The sequence below is a fragment of the Leptonotus elevatus genome, chromosome 10, assembly GCF_054856555.1.
Source record: "Leptonotus elevatus isolate MCC_2025b chromosome 10, RoL_Lele_1.0, whole genome shotgun sequence".
Classification (NCBI taxonomy): domain Eukaryota; kingdom Metazoa; phylum Chordata; class Actinopteri; order Syngnathiformes; family Syngnathidae; genus Leptonotus; species Leptonotus elevatus.
Genome location: NC_141248.1, coordinates 1,288,999 through 1,304,132, shown reverse-complemented (window position 1 = coordinate 1,304,132; position 15,134 = coordinate 1,288,999). Strand labels below are relative to the sequence as shown.

Below are 15,134 nucleotides of genomic sequence, written 5' to 3'. Positions count from 1 at the left end.
ACTGAACAAATTCGTCACAGTCTTCTTTCCAACATTTGTAGATATATCCTTCTCTAACCAGTCCCATCGAAACTTGTTTTTTACGATCTTGTCAATTTCTTTAACTCGCGGAGCATCTTTGCGTTCGATCACGGACATCTTTCTTTAAACACCCGGCAAAAACGTCTGAGAAATGAAAAATTGCATGCCTTTATAACAAGCGCGTTTATTGGTCAACACGGAGACTTCAGCCAATCGCAAGATCCGTTTCATTTCAGTTACGGAAACACTAAAATGGAATGCTGTCGAGAGACGAAATCGGATTTTTTACCACTTAAAAAATTGTAACATTTTATTTTTTGAGATAAAAAAAGCGGAATTCCGCGAATTAGCGGAAAAATCACATCCCTGTATATAAACAAACGAGCCCTCACCTAAAATGTGGTCATCCAGTACATATTGGGATTATGTCATGTCGCTTAATGAGTAAAACGGTTAATGTCTATAAAATCCAAACTATGGACTCTATGCACAAATAGCCGTGGCGCATTTCCAGGAAAATCTCATAACGCACAGCCTTTTCCAGTAATGCCATCGCCATTTTTTTTCCTTCAGAGAACCTCGACCAGTTGTCAGCGTTTTGGAGTATTTTTCCCCCCATTTTTTTACGAGTGTGGTTGCGTGCATTTGTCAAGGCATTGAAGAAGAGGAGAGATGACAGTTATCACAGCTGTGTGTCCACATAGACAGGTTATAACTCTGCCTTTTTTTTTTCTCTTATGCTGACCACCGGAGACAGTTTGTTGTAACTTGTTAACATTCGCAGGGATATCTGTAGTTGTCGGGGGGGGGGGTTCATTTCCCCAAATATTTCTAATAAGCACATTTTAGAGCTGTAATTTTAATACTTTGATATTTTTACTCATATTGGCCCATGCCTATTTGTAAAGTTTGCCGGTGTGTCTGTGAAAGTGCCAACTTGCTCTGCAATGCACGCACATTTAGACCACGCATGCCACTTGGTGGTAAACCAGAAGAGCTACTAACAAAAACATTTTTGCCATCCAGCATAAAAAACATATCATGTAGATAAACATATGGCTGTTATAATAAAAATGCATGTAAAGCAATGTAAAATGTATCGCCTTAAAGACCATGTATTGGGATACATATGTATCGCGATACGTATCGTATTGTGACCCCTGTATCGTGATACACATATCGTGAGGCTGTTGTTAACAACAGAGCTGTATTTTGATCCTTAAACTCTGATGTGTTGTTACTGTTTACGAAATTATCTAATGTTTCTGCCTTTCTGGCGTTTTGACTTTTCATGTGACTGTATATATTATTAATATACTGGCATTTTATTGTATTAAAAAACATGAAAATATTTATATGAATTATTCTTGTACCGCTGACAACGCTGTCGGATTTCCAAAGCAACCACTTTTCAGCAAGGCTTTAAGAGAAATGTCACCATGGGCTGACATAAATAAAATAAAATAAAACACTAGAGGCATTACATCTGCTTCAAAATATTGACGATGCAGAGATTGTCGGATCCCGTTGACGAAGAGGAGAAGACTTGGACGGAGAGGAGGCTACAGACCAGAGAGTTGGTGTTGTTGTTGCCTGGTTGATTTATTGAACATATTAGCACATTACAAAATATAAGTTGAAGTGTAAAATAAAAATTTGAAGAAAGAAAATAATTAATCAATGCAATAATTTACATGTTCAAAAGGAGTACGAAGCACAATAACTTATAACTATATTATTATCCAATAACGTATCATTAAAATAAAAAATAAAAATGGAAAATGAACAAGTTATGAACAGTTAGCTGGCAGGTTCCATCTGAAAGATCCAACACCTCAACCTTACCGTCTGACTGGTAGGGGGGACTCCTCTTCATTCATCAATTTTCTCAATTCAGAATTAAGGTCCACAAATTCTTGCTGCAAGCCACTAAAGTCAACTCGAAGCAATTTCTTTTTACAGCATCCACATTTGCATATTCTTCCATTAATTGTTCAATATGTCGTTCCATGCGCGTCAATTGAGCAAGCTTGTACCTGCGTGCCTGTATTAGTTAAGCCTGTGTTCGTCCACAGCCTTCTCAGTCATTTTTATTGTCCGTTTTTCACTGACTTGTTCATCCATGAAGTGCAGCGTCTTACTTTGTCACTCAGCCGAACGATGGGAAGCTATTTTATGCAGGTTACTCACGCACTTGTCTCGTGAGTAACCTTGTAACTCGCGTTGATGGGCAATTAAGCTTCTTCAATTCCTTCCAAAGTTGCGGTAACAATTCCTCTTGTAATCCGTTTCCTGTCAGGCCGTTCCGCGTTGCATTAATCCACGAAGAGCAAGTTTTTTGTCGGTTCGTAATTCGTAAAGCTTTAGCTTGACGCTCCAAACTAATTTCCTAGTCGGCGTCCGCGGCTTCGTCGATTAAAAGAAACTCCATACGCTCGTCTTGGTCTTTGTGTATTAATCATGTGACAAGAAACAGTAGTGTGCGTCATAGCATGACTGTATTTGCTATAGTGTAGTAACACCGCTGCGCTCGCCCCCTTTCTGCTCCTGGGACATACCATTCAAAATGAGCGGGGGGGGGGGGGGGGGGGCAATACCACAAACCCCGTAACAGTCTATCGTTCACTTTAATTAGACATTAAATCAACGATACAAAAATGCAAAAATGACACACACAATAACGAAATATCAAAGAGGAGTAATTAAAGAGTCTAGAAGTCCAGGAAGAGGAGTATAAGCCGGAGGTCAAAAAACTGTGTGGCTCTACTCCATATTACCTGACCGCATTACTGCCGGGTACCACACTGGTCCCTCTGCATAAAGGCAATCAAATAGGTCTTGAATAAACAAAGCTGTGAATTGTATAGTACTATGAAATGTTACATCCTATATTTACACATTTTAAATGCAAACAATCTAACTGTTGCCTTATTCTTATTCATGACACACATGAACCATAAACATTTGTAAATAATGTAAATAATATATTTTTATCAGAATGAACGTAAATCACCTTTATCCAATTATTACTTTACTTAAAATCGAATTTAGGCTCATATAAATAGGGTTAAATTTACTATCATTATTATTAGAATCAATACAATGAGTCTTTGATGCAGTTAAAAGTTAAATCATGTTTTTTTCACAGCTACAGAGGCAGAAAAGGATGGCATCACTGTGTTCAAGTTTCCCCGCTGGCGTGTAAAGGGCCAGGCTATACCCGAGGTTGTAGCCCAGTACAAAGCCACAGGTGCTGAACTGAACGTCATGCCCTTCTGCTCCCAGTTCATTCCCACAGAGGTTATTGACTTTCCAAAACATGGCTCTATCATCTATCACCCCTCACTGCTGCCTCGCCATAGGGGAGCCTCAGCTATTAACTGGTGAGTTAAGTTTGTACTTTTTTTCCCTTTTTTAATTTTTATTAAAAACTCATTATTTCACACCACAGGACCTTGATCCACGGTGACAAAAAGGGTGGGTTCACTGTGTTTTGGGCTGATGATGGTCTTGACACTGGACCAATCCTGCTGCAGAGGGAGTGTGATGTTGAAGCTAATGATACTGTCAACACAATCTACAAAAGATTTCTTTTCCCAGAGGGAGTCAGAGGCACGGTAAGTGTACTGTAGTAAAAAAAAATAATAATAATAATACTACTACTACTACTACTACTACTAATAACTAGAAAATGCAATTTCTGGATAAATTGCGTGTGAAGGCTCTAAGGCTGAATGAAAACCTGTTGAATTATTTGGAATGATATTGAATGACTTGGAATGATATACAATGACCTGGAATGAGCTGACATGCTTAAATTGGAATGGTGTTATTTCATCCAGAAATCTAGAAGCAGTTGTCGGAAGACAAATAGCAGTAAAATAAATTTAAAGTAGCAAGAAACAAGAAAAAATGTAAGGAAGAAATCAAGTAAGCAATGAAGTAAGGAGCATATAATCAAATACTAGTAGTAGTTAGTTGTTGTAGTAGTAGACGCAGTAGTACTTGTAGTAGTAGTACTTGTAGTAGTAGTAGTAGCAAGTACATGTAGTAGTAGAAGCAGTAGTACTTGTAGTAGTTGTAGAATCCTGGGTGTACCTAATCAATTGGCCTAGATGCCAGGTTAATAGCCAGGAAGTGGCTAATGACCACTACTGGGTATATCCTGGGGTGATTGTGATGTCACATATCACGTGTTAGCTTAGCATGCTAAGCCAATGGTAATAGCCAGGAAGTGGCTAATGACCCTACTGGGTATATATGGCTCATTGTGATGTCACATATCACGTGTTTGCTTAGCATTAGCTAAGCTCGCCTTCGAGCCCGCCTTCAGGGGTTCCCAGAGGGGGGCTCGGTGACCCGCGGCAAGGAAAACTAAATGGTTCAGGGATTCTGTGGTTCCCTTGAAGGCAATGGGGGACCCTTTGTGAGCTACGCACACAATATGAAAGTCCGTGACTACGCCTTGTTGTTGGTTACGGCTGACAGTAATCGCACCAAACTCTCATTAATTTAATTAAATTTTTCTAATTATTCGAGCAAGCATTGATTTTTGCGGCTCCAATTTTTGGGACGCATGAATTGATCTTAAAACACTGCGGGACGGCTGGTCAACCGAGGGCGGCACAAAATTAGCTGGAGGCGGTTGCCTCATAATTTTGAACGCAGGAAAAACCCTGTTAAAGATTAGGGATGGGCGAGTACCAATACCAGGACACATTTCATGGTATCAGTACTCGTGACGGATATTTATACTGGTATTGGCCCCCGCTCTTGTAGCCGTTTTTTGGTCAGGAACTAAATGCTGAAATGGTTATTTTGCATTTATTGACCACCACAGGGGGCTCCAGTAATAGAGCACATAAGTCTTCAGTTGTACTTAACAATTTAATTAGCTCTGAAGTGCAGACAGATCTTTGTATATTATTGAGTATATCGTCATTGACTACTGCACTGCTATGAGATGAATGATAAACGGAGAACGTGAAATGGAAAACAGAAATACAGAGCAGCCTTCCAAATTAAAAGCATGGATTTCAAAACAAGAAATAATTAAACATCACATACTAAACAGCTTGAGGAATTCTTAACATGGTAGATATTATGAAATTACTTGAAACATAATTGTATTGAATTTAATTATTTGCACTTCACTGTATTCCTTAAAAATAAGTTGTACAATCACATATTTTGATTGGAACTTTTTTTTCCCTGGCCACTGGATTATTTGTTTCATTTTATTTATCTATTTTTTTTTACATTTATTTTATTGTGTGCTCTATGCAAAATGACTTGTGAGCAAACTGAGAAAATATAATTGTCATTAATTTCAAGCAATTTTAAGGAAAAATTTTATAATTGGGATGTGTAGGTCTTTTAAAAATAATTATCTGTCATTGTTTTTTGGGAAATTTTATGTATCATAAGTACTAATGGTCTAGGCATTTGATATTGTTATCAGTGAGTATTGAAGATTTGAGTATCAGTATCGGTCTTAAAAAAAATGGTATTGAACATCCCAAATAAACACTGGATAAAACAATGGATATCATTTAATTTTCTGTTCCTTAACCCTGATAAAACTGAGATGTTGATTGGTGGTCCTGCTCGACATTAGCACCCGTTTATGAACACAACTGTAAACATCGATAGCTGTACTGTTTGCCAAAGTGACACAGTAAAAAATGTCGGTGTTATATTGGAATTAACTCTCTCTTTTCAAATACACATAAAAAATATTACTAGAACTGCTTTTTTCCCCCACATTCGCAATATTATCAAGATTCGTCCTATTCTATCTGCGTTTGTTACTTTTTGCCTCGAGTACTGTAACGTATCGCTCTCTGGTCTTCCTATGTCTAGTATTAATTTAAAAGTGTGCAGTTAGTACAAAACAACGCAGCTAGACTTAGCATGTATAGAAACAATTAGTTCATAAGTTCATAACTGCTCTGCAAATTGCAGTACTGTTATATTTGCTAAAACGGTTGTGTTTAAATAAAAATTGCATAAAGGGTTATAGCACTGAAACATTGTCGTTAGCCTGTTTATAGAGCTTTGCGTTGAGTGTTAGCATTAATCCATCAGACTTTGGGTAAAAAAAGTTTTGTAGTGTTTGTTCGAATAAACACTGTAATTCTCTTAGTTTGATGTTTAGTATTCCAGCAAACTTTGAATAGGAGGAGCAATAAAGCGCTTTTTTGAAGAATTCTTCACTATCTGCCAATATGCTGCTTCTTGTGAATTTTTGCTGCCATCATCTAGCAGGTGTATCTAACATTTTTTATTTATTAACAAGGATGTTGTCAGGGTCACCACTGTATAGCTATTGTGACACCAGTCCTGGAACCTTTCTGACACACCTTTGCCATTTGAAATGTATTTTTCCCGGTTAAGGTGGAGGCAGTCAGGTTGATAGCAGAGGGGAAGGCTCCACGGATCGCTCAGCCAGAGGAAGGAGCCACATACGAGGGCATCCAGAAAAAAGAGAATGCAAAGGTAATGAATGAATTTTAAGGCAAATTCCTCTTACCACTGATTAGTTTGATGTTTTTTAAAGAAGTATACTTTAATAAAAAAAAGAAGAAGTATTTATTGTATTTTTTTAAAGTTATTTGCTGAAATAATTTTAAGTCAGGTAGAAGCTGACCCTTGGCCTGCACCGGTAAGCTATCACTGGCCAAATCGTAATAAAACCGCAGGGTATGGAATCGAGTTTTTGCTCTCAACACGTCAGTGAGTGGAGCAGCAACAGCAGATACGTTTTTACAGAAGCATCTGTAGTGTCCTGCCATCCAGAGAAAGGCAGCTGGGAATGACAAAATGTATTCAATGCACTTCGATTGACATTGACTTAACCATTTTCCCCCAAATAAGTCACAGCGGCTTGGCCAAATCACGCTTTGTCAAGTTTAGTGTGAGGTTTGCATCACGTGGCTGGTGTGTTCCAAATAAGTATTTGTTAAGCGCACCAGCAGTAGTCTAGCATGCAGCAAAACTGTATTTTCTTACAGTTTTGAAGCACATTCTCTGTACTTCTCTTATTGCATTCTGTTCTCTGCCTTCTTGACCCACACCACTAACAAAATCTGCCCCTCGGACTATTGCCTATACCCTCGGGGAATCTTCAGCGCCTGGCGACCGTCATCTGATGCGTCACGCGTTACCAGCGACAGGCTCTTGTCATCTAGGAATTGGATGACTTTGGTGTAGGCCTCTGCGTTTTTCTCCTCATCCTTTTCATCATCTGCAGTGGGCTCGTTCAGGATGGTGTCCTTTAGCCCTTGCAGACATAGGTGGCCCAGAAACGTTGTCTCCCAAAGTTCATAATTTCGCTCGCCACCATCAAACACGAGTCTCTACTCAGCGGCTGCTTGGCACGGCGTCTCTGTCCTTTTTGCTCATGCTGACGGATCACTCACTTGTCACGTCTCAGTCCTCAGGTGCACGCAAAGATCGTCGTGACTTTCACTTGGCAGGCCAATTAAAGTCCATGCGTTTAACGTGAAATAACACAGTCTTGTTCAACCTTTGTGTTGTGGTTCCTCACCGCTTCTGCAGCCACACCAATTTATTGTTCACAGGTTGCATGCTTTCACAGGTGAAGCTCATTAACAAAGATTGGATCACATGACAGCATCGACTACCCCACTTCTACTTCCTCAGGCGGGCTTGCCCTGGCTTGAGCCCAGGGGCCTACCATAGTCAAGGGCCTACAAGAATAAAAATAAAAACAAAATCCCAATTGGTTGATTTTTCTGTCAATCACTTTACATTCCTGCAGTCATCATCATTGATCCGTGATCGGTACATACGGATCAGGCCCGACGGTTCGAATCGTGCACGATTTGTTGGTGGAAAAAACAAAACATAACTGCGCATTCACATGAAAGTAACATGATCAGTCCACATTCACTATAATAGCAGCAGAGGAAGTTGAAAACCCTCGTAGATCACACAAGTCGCATGTATGGGAGCATTTTGGCAACTTGGGGTGAAATTTGTCCTCAAATTAATGATACAGGATTTGTTTTTCTGCCTCTCATTCCGACGCCGTCATTCAGACATGTCAAGGAAGCTGGAAACGTGCTCTACGTAACACGCCGCATACGCTAAGGCTAACTTCAAAATAAAGTTGACCAAATAATACATTGACGGCAATGCAAATAGCCTTAGTCATGCCATTTTCAGTCGACAGCAAGTGGCAAAATTAGTTTTTAAAGGTATTAATTGTACATGAAAAATAATGGAGTTACCAAACTAATTATTGACAGAATATTAACTTTTTAATGTGGGGTAGTGGGAAGCCATTAACTACAACTGACTTCCCTTAAGTCTCCACAAATTCTCGGATCTGATCGAGTTTTTTTTGGGTGACAATAATAGGCAAAATCCACTCAACTGGTATGTTAATGTTCAGGACTATCAATTTGTTAAATTCTTTACACACCGCTAACTGAGAACGCCTACCCACCTGGGTTCTGTTGTCCAGGCAGACAGTTGCAGTTGCAATAATATTCTGTGTACACGGTTGTGTTGCCTTATGATAAAAAAATGTATTTCCAGATTAACTGGAACCAGTCTGCTGAAGCTCTCCACAACTGGATCAGAGGACATGACAATGTTCCTGGTGCCTGGGCAGAAATTGAAGGACAGGTATCTATTAACTATTGATTATTAATGTTATGTTCTTAATAGCCACTACCAAACTGTGAGTGATTCAATACCCTGAGAATATAATCACCTGGATAAATGAGTATAGCGAATATTTAAAAGAAACCACGACTAAACTTCTTCCGTTTTTTTTCTCTTGAAGCCAAAGTGTGTAATCTTTAGCTCCATCTAATGGTGAACTAATAATTAATTCAATTTAAAAACCCACAGTTGATTTCAATAGTATGAAAAAAATGTTCCATCACATCAACATACATTTTTCTTTACATATATAATTGTAATCACTAATTATATTACATGTCTGGAGTCTCACCTTATAAGATGCAGACATGTTTTGCTGCCATTTTCCTACTACAGATACCCAAAATAACTTCACAAACGTAATTAGCCATGATGGTGCTTGCATCGAGTGTTGGACTCAATGGATCAACCACCGCTCCAGCTAAATCCAGCTCGCTGGCGAGTCGCTGTCGCTCGCCAAGATGCTCGTTTGCTCACGCAAAATAATAATTTGTGGTAGGCTTGCGGAGTGTGGTCTTTCTGAGCCACCGTTGTGTGCATGCTTCTAGATGCATGCACTTCGGCTGCATTCGCTGCTATAGCGACACCTAGTGGTCAGTTATTACACACTGTCGCTTTAAGTATCTCGTAGTTTGATTGTTGGTGACTCTAATGGAGGTACACCCCTTACAATGGAAACCCCGCGCTGTCCTCAACAGCTTTTGTGTTGTGTGTCTATTTTTGTGTAGAAGGTGACTTTCTATGGCTCCACATTGGTGGATAACGGGTACAATACGAATGGAAAGCCCCTGGAGATCCTTGGAGCAAGTCAACCTGGCATTGTCACTAAAGAAGGCCTCATGCTCTTTGGCAATGACAGTAAGGCAGTAAGTTTTCATATCCCATGTATAAGACATCAGTGGCGGCTGCTGGTCATTCACAAAGGGGAAGCAATTTTTTTCTAGGCAAATCATTAAATGTTTATTTACTCAAATTTTTGTCTTTGTAAGGAAGACTAATAAATGGCTTCAGCAAAATTCGGTCGACAAAATTCATATTACCTGGCACCTGCCATGATGTGCAACTTGCCAGCAGGTAGGGTGGAGCTTCTTTCGAGGGTACACTACTATGTGACCGAGGGGGGTAGCTCATTGGGGAAAGAAACCACAGAGTGACGCCATGAGAGTGGCCAAACACAATGCTGGTCGTTTGTTTAACTAAGTCTCTAGGGACCGGTAACGTCTCCGGTCAGTTCAGAGCAATGGAATAAAAAACTGCTGTGGTGGAGTTTTATATTTCAAGATTGCTGAATCGCTTGTTTCACTGTTAATCAATTTGGCATTTCGCCTCAAGACAGATCATCGAATCATCATGCAGAAGTCGAGCGATCAAGCCAGCCCACTGCATCATTGACTCCCAGCCTGTGTCTAAATTTACAAGGCTGGGCCCTCTGAAAGCCGAAATCTTCACTACCAGCGCGACTCGACAGGACGCATGGACTTGCATATAAATGGACTGTTAATGCTGCATGTTGGTAGCGCATTGACAGTAAGTCGATTCATGTGTAAATCCCTGCTTGTGATCGAATTGCGCCGGGAGTGACGTCATGCAGCCGACAAACTCGGCCCCAGAGACGCTGAGTGTCCGAGTTTCATGTAGTGGAAAACACCCACCCTACACTTTTTCATAGAAGCACTTGACGCCGAGCATCCGAGTGTGTCAAAGCGCCTGTCATGAGGGACGTGAGTGGAAGGGGGATGACGGATCCAAATGCAAGAGAATAAGACTGCGAACCAGGAATCAAGTGCAATGTGTGGTGCTTTAATGAACAATAGGGAAAACGGTGAGCAGACAACCTTGACTTGATGGGACGTGACTGAACTGGTCGCCATGACTGGACGGCACATGAGTAGACTGGTCGCCATGACTGAACAGGACTTGAGTAGACTGGTCGCCATGACTGGGCCAGGGCAGGGCCTGATTTGCTGTGGAGTGACTTGACTTGGCTGGGGCTTTAGCTTCTTGGCTGTGAGGAGGATGACTTGGTTAGCTGTGACGATGACGACTTTGTTTCCTGTGACGATGACCACTTGGTTAGCTGTGACGATGACGACTTGGCTAGCTGTGACAATAACGACTTGGCTAGCTGTGACGATGACGTCTTGGCTTGCTGTGATGATGATGACTTGGCTGTGGCGACGATGACTTGGCTGTGGCGACGATGACTTGGCTGTGGCGTTGACTTGGCGGTGACAAAGGCTACTTAGCTGTGACTAAGACGACTTGGCTGTGACGAAGAATTGACGCACGCACTTCCACACATAACATAAGCAATGCACCCACCCCGACTGGACAAACAACAGACTAAATACACCAATGAAACACACCTAAGGAAGGGAAGCCACACACAGGTGGACGTGGTTAGACATAACGAGACAAGGGAAGAAACCATAAACAGAAGACAAAAAACACCAACAAAACAGACAAAAACAAAAAGAACACCCATAACAAACAAAAACCCAACCCCCACAGAACCGAAACATGACAGTGCCGTGGCGCTGTGGGGATGAATGAAAAGGAAGTCATGTTAGTTATCTGTGATAAATAACTGATTCTGAACAAAAAAAAGAAGAAGATATCCTAGCGTATATTTAGTCAATAAAATGCACACACAGCAGTACATATTTCACCACTTTATTTGTGGTGGGGAAGGGGTTGGTTTTAGAGGAAGCTGAGCTTCCCTTGCAGTTGTAGAAGAATCGCCACTGCTGACTACTACGTGAGCAGAACACGGAAAAAGAGCAACGAATTGTGGAACTTGAACGATGGGTTGACGACCTAGAAAAATACACCTGAATAAATGAGGTGGGGATTAAGATCAGGCAGCGCTCCTATGCACAAGTGGTGACTACACCGCATGGTGAGGAGCCCAGTGAAGAGGACTTGGGTTCGGCGGAGCAACAAGTGGCATCCTATCTTCAGAATAAGGGAATAGAGATGGACTTGAAAGACATCACGGCCAATAATAATGATTATTGGTCATTCATAGTCCTATAAACGTATTTAATGTCCTACTCTTTCATTATGAATACCCTTATAAAGCTATTTGTGAGACTTGTTGGATTGAAACCCACAATGATTAAGGCCATCAAAGTAGACAACTGGTTTGCAAACTTACAGGCAAATTTTTGAAGTATTGCAATATTTGGCAAATTCATCAAATCCTCCTACTGGCCACACAAAAGCCCCATAGAGAAGCCTGTCATGTCTTAATCTAAAATGTTAGCAAATTCAGCAACATGATCAGCCTGCGACTGATTTACATTGATACAGTACTAAATGGGACACTGAATGTCATCTAGGCCAATCATAAGTACCAACATAATAAAATAAACCAAGCATTTATTGTAAACACAATTTGATGTATTATTTTTGTTTTGAATAAAATGTAACTGCAAATGTACAAAAAAATCTGTATTAAATACTAGAGCTGCGGGCAGCTATAAAGGGCCCTCGCAGCCCGGTCACTTTGGGGTACTTGCACATTGGGATACAGGTACATTCAAAACCAAATTTCTTTGAAAATGGCATAACATATGGATCTGTTACATATGGATTGTTTTTATTTTTATTTTACCAGGTGTGATGAGTGTGTAAAGCTCAAAGACTTTTGGTCAATGTTAAAACCCTCAAAAATCAGCGTCCGTTTTTATTTTTGGGCAATACACATCATCGTTAGTTTTACTCATAGCACAATATTGCAAAGAGTATCCAAATTTATGACATAATACCTTATGTGTTATAACAAAAAAAATTGTCGGCCCAAGGGCTAGGTGGCGCTATATTCATATATGAATATTGTCATGGAGATACCTTCAGGTCGTGACTATAAACATACATGTGAAGTTTGGGATTTTTTGGAGCAGGTACCGGAGAGTTATTAAGTTTTTTGTCTTTCATGGCGAAGGAAATATGAAAAACAAAATATGATGCCCCGCCCCGTCAAATAGTATTTGTAAAAGTAAAGATTTTTTCCCCTGTTGATGGGCCATGTCTAGACATGGTTTAGGCCAATTTTGAAGTCAATCGGATCAAAAGTGTAGGAGAAATGGGCAAAAGAATGCTCCTTGTAAATGTGCAAAAATCTGCAAAAAAATGACACAGATGATGGAAAGTTCCAGTTCTCAGCCGACGTCTCGACAAAACGGCATACCTGTCAGAGTAGCATACCTTGTACTTCTGTGCATGCGCTGTAGGAACGGGTTGGGTGTTAGGTTGAGTTTAGGGTGAGGCAACAGATAGAGTTTACATAGGCGTATGCTGATCTCACAATACACCGGAGCGCATCACGATTATACGCAAGAGACTACTTGTGGTGTGGTTTAGATCCCCGGAGTAGGCGCTGCCAGTTACACACTTACAGGGCTTAAAGTACTCCGGCACGGTGCCGGATTTCCGGCGTAAGAACCACCAGCGCAATGACAAATCCCGCTAAGTAAACAGTTTACATGTGGGGAATATTGGACATGTCTGGCAAAACACCGCCAATGCGGAGAGAAGCTTTTATTTTGAAGTTTTCCCTGGTGCGTTTTGCCAGTCGCGGCGCAACGGATGACTTGACTCGTCCTTCGGAACATTGCCGTTGCCTGCCATTTTTATTGCCGGCATAAACTATTGCTAGCAAAGTCAACAAAACAACTTCGTACAAAAATCACGTTTGATCGCCAATTAAGGGCACTAAAAGAAGAATTAATTACGCTGACATTATATTGCTCGGTGCCTGTTGCCAGTGTTTCGGGCGTCTACAGTGTTAGCGTGCTAACGGTACTACCAGCTGTAGCTATCGGACTACTTTTCAAAGGCAGTCTAATCGACGGAATGATTTGCACACTTTTGATGTTCACAGTTGCCGTTCCTAGAGATCAGTTTAATAAACCGTGCCCACTCAATTGTGCAGTTGACGGTCGGCAAAATCACAACTGTGGTTCTGACGTCACTTTGTCTCACAGACCAAAAACTACTCAACTCGAAATTTCATTTCATACAAAATTCTGTACATGGAGTAAAAATCAGTCATGGAATAAAGACGGGTAAAACAAAAATAACACCAAATCAATTAATAATTTTTTTAAGTGGGTAAATGAATAAGTCTCATGCCGAGTCAAACGCCTAAGAACAAAGATGTGTTTTAAGAGTGGGTAGAGAGGGAGGTTGCCTAATATTTAACGGAAGGTAATTCTCTAAAATCTCCCTAACTTTCTAGAGATGATAATAATGTGCTGTTAAGCACAATTTAAAATTAACCTTAAAAAATAAAGAAAAAAGAAGTTGATTATCTAGAAATTAAAGTTGGTCAATCATTAGTAAATACCTGATTATTCAATAGAATTTTCCATAGGATATTTGAATACCAAAGTATTCGATAACTGCAGCACAAGAGGGGACTGCAAGTGAAATTTTAGAGTATACCCACTTCTCCAAGGACCACTACACCACTGTTCCTGCATTTAATGCATTTTTTTATTTATTTTTTTGCAGTTTAAGGTACAGCATTTGTGTGTGTAAAATTGTAATAATGAAAATATTGTTTAAAAAAAGATCCTCTCACAGTCAAGATTCATCATTTCAACAATACATTCTCTGCACTACGCACTTTCCTACTAGTCATGGCGTTGGCGCCATCTTGTGGTGCCTTAGTGCATTACTACATAAAATTTTATTGGGTTAACATTTAAATTGTGTCTTTTTCATCTCTTTCCACTTATAGCTGTTGGTAAAGAATTTGAAGTTTCAGGACGGGAAGATGATATCTGCCTCACACTACTTTTGCTCAGAAAGCAGAGCAGCCGTGGAGCTAACTGAGGAGGAAAGAAACTTTGCTGAACAGATCAAGGTTGAGTCTGTCTTATTAAATTAGTAAATTGTATGGAAGCTTGATCAATACCGTGTCATGATTTATAACAAAAGCAATTAAATGTTTTAACTTCCTTCAGTTAGTGTGGCGGAGCATTCTGACTAATGTCAGTCAGATTGAAGACTCCACTGATTTCTTCAAGTCAGGAGCTGCCTCCATGGATGTAGTCAGGTATTAAAAAAGGGGGGGGGGGAAGCATACAAAAGAACAGTAACATACATATTGCAATAGCTTCACATTTGGTAGTGTATTACATTGTTATGTTTGTTTTCACCTTAAGGCTTGTAGAGGAAGTAAAACTGTGTGCAAGTGCCTGCCAATTACAAAATGAGGACGTCTACATGAACACCACCTTCCAGGATTTTATCCAGATGTGTGTCAGGAAGCTGCGAGGAGAGGAAAATGAAGAATTGATAATTCACTATGTATGATACTTATTGTTTGCTCATTTTGTTCATGTGTTTTTGTAACAGGCAGAGAAACAATAGCTCCGCTTTCTATGACACCGTGGTGTACAATGCTAGCA

The 15,134-nt window shown here is 40.2% G+C and overlaps 1 protein-coding gene across 2 annotated transcripts in view; it reads left to right on the top strand.

Moving 5' to 3' along the window:
• aldh1l1 (aldehyde dehydrogenase 1 family, member L1) overlaps positions 1-15,134 on the top strand; it is a 72,923-nt gene that overhangs the window by 17,503 nt on the left and 40,286 nt on the right. For both annotated transcript variants that reach the window (XM_086086444.1, XM_086086445.1), the window contains 8 exons: positions 3,170-3,404; positions 3,473-3,638; positions 6,418-6,519; positions 8,587-8,676; positions 9,444-9,581; positions 14,462-14,587; positions 14,688-14,779; positions 14,889-15,033. In XM_086086444.1, coding sequence (XP_085942570.1) covers positions 3,170-3,404; positions 3,473-3,638; positions 6,418-6,519; positions 8,587-8,676; positions 9,444-9,581; positions 14,462-14,587; positions 14,688-14,779; positions 14,889-15,033 — 1,094 coding nt within the window. The remainder of the gene's footprint in view (positions 1-3,169; positions 3,405-3,472; positions 3,639-6,417; positions 6,520-8,586; positions 8,677-9,443; positions 9,582-14,461; positions 14,588-14,687; positions 14,780-14,888; positions 15,034-15,134) is intronic.